This window comes from Terrapene carolina, unplaced genomic scaffold (genome assembly GCF_002925995.2).
Source record: "Terrapene carolina triunguis isolate 2854851 unplaced genomic scaffold, T_m_triunguis-2.0 Scaffold236, whole genome shotgun sequence".
NCBI classification, from domain to species: Eukaryota; Metazoa; Chordata; order Testudines; family Emydidae; genus Terrapene; species Terrapene triunguis.
The window spans coordinates 13,212,779-13,221,620 of record NW_020664587.1 but is presented as its reverse complement, the minus strand read 5'-3'; the positions used below and the strand labels follow the sequence as shown (position 1 = coordinate 13,221,620).

Here is an 8,842-nt window from a genome sequence, read left to right as displayed (position 1 = left end):
GGCTCTCCCCTCAGTCAGTGCTGACCCCAATTCCCCAGTGCAGTGCTAGCTGGCATTGTGGCGCAGGCGTGACTGATGATTCAGCAGGAGGCGCCTTCCCCCAAGTTGGTATCAGACCCACTGCCCCAGCATGGCATCGGACGTGCCACCCTGCCGGAAGAGCCGTCTTTCCCGGGAGGCCCCGCCCGCTCATGGCTATCCTAAGGGCATGGCCTACGTCTCCACAGGAAGCAAAGCGCCCGCTGAGCGCCTTGGTGGAACGCCCAGCAGCTCACTAGTGCCGTCCCCACAATCGGGCTCAGGTGGGGCACTATCAGGGTGGCAGCACCACTGGGTGGGGGCTGACAGCATCCCTCTGCCCCCACCCCCCGTGCCTCAGCCGCAATCGCCTCCGTCTCCCACCCAGCACAGCGCCACGCCCCAAGAAGCTGGGGGTTCCCTCGCTCGCCCCTTTGGCAAGATGCCGTCCGGCTCCGCAGGCAGGCGGGGTGTGTCCAGCGCGATCCCTGCACCCACCCTCACCAGTTGTGGGTGGAGCTGGATGTGCCTGGGCCCGCCTGCTACTGGGCAGCCTGGAACTGGCCCCCGCAGAGGCAGCTGGGAATGGAGGCAAGGGGACACGTGGCATGGGCTGTTTCCTGCCAGGCTAGGGCTGTAGAAAGCAGCCCCGCCCTCTCACGCGAGCACCAGGGGGCAGCTCCTCTTCCCACACCAGCCCTTGTGCCTTTGGGGGGGGAGGGGGAGGAGGCGGGGCGGATGCAGAGCAGCCTGAGGCAGCAAAGGACGCAGGTGGCAGGGGCCACGCGCCCCATGAAGCGCCCGCAGCTGGATTGCAGGCCGGGAGCACGTGCAGGGCACCCTCCACTCATGCAGCAGGAGCTGGCGGGCAGGGGCTCTCTGAGCAGGGAACCGGGGCTCTGCACTGCATGAGGCTGGCGTGTTGCAGGAGGGAAAACAGCCCCGGCAGCAGTACCCGCTCCACCCCGCACAGTGCCCAACGACCCGGTGCCGGCACCTGCCCCCGCCCCCCAGCACAGCAGACCATGCCCCACACCGAGCAAAGGAGGCGAGCGCCCCCGGCAGCAGAGATCCACAGAGAGTGAACTTTTATTTTCAACAAAGACAGCGCCTGCCCCATGAGATAGAAAGGGGGGTGCGGGGAGGGGAGGGGCCCCTCCCAAGGTGGGCTCTGGGGTCTAGGGCATGGAGAGAGCCCCCTCCCGCCTGGGGGGAGCAGGCCGAGCGGAGGTGTGACGAGGAAGAACGGTGCCGGGGGCAGCGAGCGGCGGGGCGGGCGCCCCCTGCGGCGGGCAGGGGGCGGGGCTGCGTCGGTGGGCGTGGGCGTCATTCCCAGGTGCACACGGTGCACTGCGTGAAGAGATGCCCAGGTACAAAAGAGTTCCGAGCCGGCTCCCCGGCCCCCGCACACAAGTCGGGTCCTGCCAGCGCCCGCAGAGAGCGGGGCTGGCGGCACTGCCCAGGCAGGAGCGGGCGGGAGGCCGGTTGGCGTGCGCGTGACCCTACATCCGTGGGCGTGTGGGTGTGTCTCCAGGGGGGCGTGTCCCCCGGCGGTGACGACGTTGGAAGGGAAGAGAAGAAAAGAAAGCCCACAACAAAAGGCGAAAGGAGGATGGTGCGCCGGGGAGGGCACGGCCCCCCTGGCACGGGGAGCAGAGTCCAATGGCCAAACGAGGAAAACAAACCCCCCACAAAAGGGAAACAAAATCCGATTGTCCTTTTGTTTGCTTTTCCCTTCTGCAGCGTGGGGCTGCCCGGGCCGGGCCCGGCTCCCCCCGGCTCACACCTCCGTCTGGAAATCCCCTTCTGACACGTCCAGGTTCATGCACGGGGGCTCCCAGGTGGCGCAGTGCAGCTCCAGCTTCTCCCGCTGCTTGGGGGGCAGGGAGCTGAGCGTCATGGCCTTGAAGGTGCTCCAGCTCTTCTGCTGCTGCTCCTCCGGACTGGTCACTTCCTGCGCGGGGCGGAGGAAAGAGAAGCGTCGGGGATGTGACGGCGCCAAAGCACCGGTCCCGCTGGGGCTCAGCTCCCCCCCTGGGCCTGGGGAGAAAGAGAGCTCCCTTCTCCCACCCTTGGCCTGCTCTCCGCAGGCTGTGATCGCTGGGGGACTGGGGCTGTCTGTCTCCCTGGGGCTGGGCAGCTGGGTCTCTGGGGCATACTGTGAGACAGTCATTATTAATAATAGTTTGGCTACTCAGCCTGACAGCACCTGCAACAGAGAACTGGGGGGCAGGCCCCCCATGCCAGCCTGGCAGTGTAAAGGGGTCTTAGACTGGGGAGGAGCCCAGAGAGCCCCCCGGGGCAGGGCACGGCTGGCGTAAGGGCTCTGCACTAGCCCAGGCCCCTGTGCAGGGTTGCTGTAAGAGTGCACCGCACCACGGCCAGAGGGAGCGCCGAAAGGCAGCACGGCCCTGGGCAGAGAGGGAGCGAAACGCTGCCAGCAGGATGTTTTGCACCCATTTTGCGCAGCTTCGAGGGGACACGTGAGGGGCAGGGCAGCGGGGACCCAGGGCCGGGCAAGAGCAGGCTGGAAAGTCCCCTGCTCTCCTCTGCGTTCCTGTTCCCTGCGCAGGGACCAGCTAGCAGGCTCAGGGCCAGAGAGCAGATGCTTTGGAAGCCACCTGGAGAGAAGGGCAGGCAGCCAGGGTGCACAGCCAGAGGGCGGGTGGGTGGAAGGCCTGGACGTAGCCAGAGGGCGGGCAGGCGGGCAGCCGGGGTGCACGGCCAGAGGGCGGGTGGGTGAAAGACCTGGACGTAGCCAGAGGGCGGGCAGGCGGGCTGGACACACAGAACAGCCAGAGGATGGGCAGGAGGCTGGGGCGCGCAGCCAGAGGGCGGGTGGGCAGAACAGGGAGCGTAACCGAGGGTGGCTGGGCAGGATGGGGTGCATGCCCAACGGCAGCTGGGCAGGATTGGGAACATGAGGGCAAGCGGGCAGGCATGATGGATTGGGCACAAGCCTGAGCGTGGGTGGGCAGGATGTGCCCGAGGGCAGGTGGGCAGGATGGGGTGCGTGCCTGAGGGCGAGCGGGCAGGATAGACAGGGCACATGCCTGAGGGCGGGCGGGCAGGATGGACGGGGCGCGTGCCCGAGGGGGGGGGGGCGGGCAGGATGGATGGGGCGTGTGCCTGAAGGCGGGCGGGCAGGATGGATGAGGCGCATGCCCGAGGGGGAGCGGGGGGCTGGGAGCGAAGCGTGAGACAACATGTATCTGAGCCCGAGGCGCATTAGCATGAGATGAAGATGGAGCCTGGGGAGGGAGGGACAAGAGCCAGGAGGCTGCAGGGACAGCATGCAGGGGGAGGGGAGGACACGACACTTAGGAAGGGGTGGAGACGGGATGGGGGGGCGAGGAGGATGGACAGACAAGCTGGGAGGCTTTGCATGAACTACAGGGTCACAGGGGCAGCACCGCAGGAGGCCTTCATCCTGCAACGGACCGAGCGAGGATGAGGATGAGGTGAAGACGCCGACATGCCAGGATCCCTGCGAGCGGACGTGACGACTCCACGGGGGGACCTTCCAGGGCACAGGGCTCCCGAGGGGCAGCAGCTCCGCACTAGCTCACCCGCCCCAGGGAACCCCCCTCCCCATGGGCTGGTGCTCCCGGACCCACGGCTGGGGGTGTCCAGGCACTTACGCTGGATGTGCTCTTCTCCCCGCCACCGGAAGAGACGCTCCACCGCTTCTCTCTCTGGGGGGGAAGGACAGGAAAGGCAGCTGGCATCAGGCACTAAGGCACAGGCCCCCTCTCCCCACGGCTCAGCCCTATGGCACCGGCTACTGGTCATCACCCATTCGGGCACCTTACAGGTGTTATAGGCCCCCAGGCAGCCCCCCGGCTTGGGGGGAGGGGAGGGGCTGCGAAGCACAACGATACTGACCTCTCGATTCAACCATCTGCCTAAGCCCATCGTGAAGGGGTCCCTCCCAGCAGGGGGAGATGAAGGGAACGGGGTGAGGCACCCCAGAGAGACCCCCCAGCCTCTGCAGTCCCAGCCTTCCCAGAAGGAAACGGCCTAGCAGTGCTGGCTGCGGAGAAGCAACTCCGGCCAGCAGGAGGCGCTGCTGTACGTGCACTGGATGCAGGGCACTCTCGCAGATGTCCTAGCCTCCACAATAAATGTGGTGAGGGTGTTTTAAACACACTAGGTCCGTGAGAGCACCAAGGCAGTCCAGCCCCAACTTCTCCCAGCAGGAGGCGCTGTGCAGCACGGCTAACTGTGCGCCATCGAGGTACGGATGATCACGGTGCCGTCCGTGCGAGACAGCAGACACCAGCCGGGGAGCGACAGGCAAGGGCTTCCGCAAAGGACAGCGAGCGGCAGCTGCCTCGGTCGGTAACGCAGCCCTGTGCCCATCCCGCCCGCTGCTGTGCGGGGACGTAGGAACAGATCAGCCCTGCCCGACACCGACAGCCTTACCTTGGCAGCATTGGTAGCAGGTGCCCGGTACCGATCCATTGTGTGGAATTTCTGGTTCAGCTCATGGTAGAGTTCGGAGTGGCGCTTCCTCGTGTGCATGACTTTCTGCAAAGGGATTGGGGGGAGGGGAAACGTACATACGTCTAGTCAGTGCCGCTTCACGGACACACAGCATCATCCCCCGCCCCTCACGGCCTGCTCCTGGGCTATGGGAATAATGGTGGTTACTTTACTCGCTACAGCAGGGGGAGCTCACACACTGGATTTCTGTAGGACCCACAAGAAACAGTAGCTATCATTGGTTTGTGTCTGACATTTCTTGGCAACAGAGTGGTGGGAGGGACTCCAGCCCCCCTTCAGGACTCCCCCCGTCACCCGCCCCGGCGGATCGAAACAGTCACACACGTGCAGCAGGGCAAAATGTAGGGGCTTAAATAACTCGGTGGTTCCCCCTTCCCACCAGCTGAAATGACACTGCCTGATTGGGAGCATCAGCTCCCGCCATGAACCTGGCGAAAATATTCCCAGCAGCCCTCCGGCGTTTTAATCAACCGTGAGCGCTCTTTATTGCCTGGTATAAAACTCCTCGGAGCTCAGCTCGGCTGAAATCGGGCCAGGGATGCGGTTGCAGGAGAGAAAGAAATAGAGATTTTATTCCCCAAACCCGGACAAGCTCCTTGCAGGGCTCCTCCCCAGCCCCCATCTCTCCGCAGAGACCAAGCGCCAGCCACCCTCGATCCCTCTCTGCTTCGGGCAGGACGGCGCTCACCGTACCGCGAGTCCCCCGAAGCCCAGAAGGGAGCTCAGTCACCGCGCCGGTGCCAGGGCACCGGAAACCACCGCACCAACCGCAGAAGTGGGGCGGGTCTCAGCGGCGCTTACCTCGAAATCCAGATCTGAGTATCGTAACCGCTTCCTCTGGGGGTGAAATATACGCGCCGGCCAAAGCAAACCGAACAGGGGGAGGGGGAAAAAAGAAAGATCTTTATTGGTTTATCCGGCGAAGAGGGGGAAGAGCACACGCCGCGGCGCTGGGGCGAGGGGCTGGGAGAAGGACGCCGACTTAGACCTGACTTCAGCAGGAGATACCCCAGCCTGCAAAAACTCGGTCCAGGAGCGGAGGGCAGCCAAGCTCCCCCTTTTGGCTGGATTTCCCATAGCTGTGCTCGTCTGCGGGATGGCCCCTCCGCACAGTGCTGTCTAGGTGTGCTCCCTGCCCTCATCTGCATATGTTAATTAGCCACAGACCCCTGACAGGCTAGCTGATGCCTGGGCTGCCCAAAGTGTTAGGGGGTGGGTACCACCGCTATGGCAACCGTTACTATAGCGCCTAACCATCTTTTAGTGCAGTTAGCGTCCTGACCCCACTCTGATGTGGGTATGTGGGTAACGGCTACTGCCTCATTTTAGAGCTGGGGATTGAGTGACTGGCCCCAGGTCACACCCCCAGTCTGCAGCAGAGCCGGGACGACCCAACCTGGCGCCCGAAGCACTGGGCCAGAGCAGCAGACGCTTGCCCCGTGCTGGGGTGAGGATCACTCCAGCCCTTGGGGCTTTGTGATTCCTCGTTACTAGCTGGGAGGGACGCTGGGGACCTGGGCAAGCCCCAAATCGGACCTGCTTTAAAAGAGAATCCAGCAGGGAAATGTCCTCTAGCCGCACGGCTTCTGCCGCTCTTTGGCTTCTGTCTCACTCTGTCACCAAGAAGTTGAAAGCGATACTAACCCGGTACGCACACCGTGCGGGCGCCTTTCCTCGGAGGAGGTGAAAGCACCAGCCAGGTATGAACTAAACCTCCCCAGCCAGGCCAGGAGCATTCTCCCCACTTTGCAGCTGGGTAAACAGTGCAGTGAAGTGGCTAGCACAGAAAAATGAGTGGCAGAGCCAGGACTAGAAGCCAGGAGCTCCGACTCTCGCAGACCCCACTCCCAACAGCAAACAATAGCCACCATTTTGACGTGTCACACAGAAAAGGGATGTGCAAGCGCCCCCTGGTGCTTTGCAGCCAGCAGTTAGTTAACACACACTATTCCCAGAGCAGGGCCTTTGTTTGAGGGGGGACACCAGCAATGGGGCTGGGGCTTAGCCAGGGGAACGCACTGGCTCCTTCTCCTGTTCAGATGTACACTGGGGAAAAGTAGTGAGCTAAAGTAAATGCAGCAAGGGACAAGCGCTGCATCCGGGCTCCTCCCCAGGGGTGACACCCCCCGAGCTGACAAGGAAGTGCCCAAAGCCGGGTCACCGCACGGATGTGCGCTGGGCGGGACAGTCCTGGGTACAAACGAATCCCAGTGAGAGAAGGAACAAGAGCCCCCTGCGCCCAAGAGCACTATCAGCCCCCAAGACGCAGCTTCGCACGCCCTGCTGTGCACACACTCGCTCTCACACACACCTTTGCACGTGGCCTCTCACACGCTCATGCATGCGGTCAGTCACACGTGCTCACCAACGTTCACTGTTTCTCTCACATACTCGTTGCGGTCTTGCACATGCAGTTACCGCTTGTGCACTCTTGCACACCCACACCTTCTCTTGCACATACACACGTTCTCGCACGCACACACTTTCTCAACCACACACGCTTGTGCAGCCCCTTGCACGCACACACCCCGCTACACATGTGCACACTTTCGCGCAGTCCCTCAGCCACCCGGGGCAGCGGGCTCTGGGCTCACCTCGAGCGACCCCACTTTCAGGGCGGAGCCCGGCACCGTGCGCGGCATGGTGCGGCTACGCTCCGTGAGCTCCGAGGCCAGGATCTGCCGGACCGTGGGGTGCTGCTTGAACTGAAGGCCGTACGGGTGCTTCACCGTCCCGTAGGGCTGGTTCAAGTTCACATTGATGTGGTCCACCGAGACGAAGCCAGGGTAGGCCTCCGCCTCGGCCCCACGGCGCCCCTTGCCCACGTGTGGCACCTCATCCACCTTGATGTTGAGCCTGCCCTCCTCCCTGCCGAAGGGCTTGAGGCTCACAGTCCGGCGGGGCAGCACCATGTAGTCGCTCTCCAGCGCCGGCTCCGCCGCCCGCATCCAGCCGTAGTCGGCCTGCCGCAGGTTGCTGTCCGTGCACAGGTAGACGGGCCCCCGGCTGTCCAGGTTGACGTCCTTCTTGGCGGGTGGGTCGCTGAGTTCGTTCAGGCCCTTGTGCGTCAGCGTGGGCACCTGCACCAGGATGCCGGCGGGCGGGATGTTCCCCGGGAGGCTGGAGAAGCCCAGGCTTCCCTCGGAGCCGGGGTGGAGCTTGGGATCCTCGTCGCCGTCCAGGGAGATGCGCGACAAGGTGCCCGTGATGGTGGCGGGGTTGCACGCGTTCACATCCTTGAAGAGGACTGGCCGGGGCGGGGAGAAGAAGAGACATGGGTCAGACGTGGACAGTCAATGTGAGGGTGTCTCCCAACCTCCAGGGACACCGGGATGGGATCAGGCTGGGAAGGGGACTGGCCCTGCCCTAAGTGGCATTAATACCAGGCTGTTAGCCCCATACGGGGGGGTACCCATCCCCACAGCGCCCAGCTGGCGCTGCCCCACTTAGCTCCTCCCACTTGATGCTAAGCCCCCCCACACCCTCTTTTAAAGGGATGGCTTGGATCTGTGGCGATTCCAGGCTTGGGGGGGGGTGCGGGAGGGGACACAGCACTGCCCTCCTGACCCTCCCTCCCAAACCACCCCGCGGGAGCGGGACCAGGACCAGGCCTCACCTGTCTGACACGCCAGGTCAACATCCTTTTCAAAGTCTGTCTATAAGAACAGAGAAAGAGGGGGAGAGAGACAGAGAGGGGGAGAGAGAGGGAGACCCGGAGGGATGAATGTATCACAGGCGGCAAGCAGGGTAAAAGGAGCCAAGCAGTGGGGTCCCAGGGGGTCCGGCTACACTGCAGCTGGGAGGGGCGATTCCCAGCGTGGTCAGACAGATGCGCGCTCGCAGTGTGGATGTCACCGGCCTGGTGGTGGCACGGGCTAGCGACCGAGTCCGAGCCCTCCCGACCCGCGGGATACGAACTTGGGTGGCCAGTCTGGGCTACCGCCAAGGCTGCAAGGTCCATGCTGCTCGAGCTGAGCTAGCCCAGTCAATCTGCACGGGCCCCAGGCCGCCCAGTCACCCCTGACCCGGCCCCAGGCCGCCCCCTCGCCCCATGCCATCTGCTCGCCCCATGCCATCTGCTCGCCCCAGCCCGGGCTCCAGGCCGCCCCCTCACCCCATGCCACCTGCTTGCCCCTGCCACTCCTGACCTGGCCCCATGCTGCCCAGTCACCCCAGCCCGGGCCCCAGGCCGCCCACTCACCCCGTGCTGCCCCAGCCTGGGCCCCAGGCCGCCTGCTCGCCCGGTGCCGCCCCTGACCTGGCCCCAGGCTGCCTGCTCGCCCGGTGCCGCCCCTGACCCAGGCCCCGTGCCGCCTGC

The 8,842-nt window shown here is 64.3% G+C and overlaps 1 protein-coding gene across 1 annotated transcript in view; it reads right to left on the bottom strand.

Annotated features, from left to right (window-relative positions):
- Nucleotides 1-1,285: 1,285 nt before the first annotated feature.
- ADGRB2 (adhesion G protein-coupled receptor B2) overlaps nucleotides 1,286-8,842 on the bottom strand; it is a 96,996-nt gene continuing 89,439 nt past the window's right edge. Inside the window, exons 26-31 of the mRNA XM_026657202.2 lie at nucleotides 8,141-8,180; nucleotides 7,119-7,771; nucleotides 5,326-5,361; nucleotides 4,444-4,548; nucleotides 3,660-3,713; nucleotides 1,286-1,972 (exon numbers count right to left, since the gene is read on the bottom strand). Coding sequence (XP_026512987.1) covers nucleotides 1,799-1,972; nucleotides 3,660-3,713; nucleotides 4,444-4,548; nucleotides 5,326-5,361; nucleotides 7,119-7,771; nucleotides 8,141-8,180 — 1,062 coding nt within the window. The 3' untranslated portion in view covers nucleotides 1,286-1,798. The remainder of the gene's footprint in view (nucleotides 1,973-3,659; nucleotides 3,714-4,443; nucleotides 4,549-5,325; nucleotides 5,362-7,118; nucleotides 7,772-8,140; nucleotides 8,181-8,842) is intronic.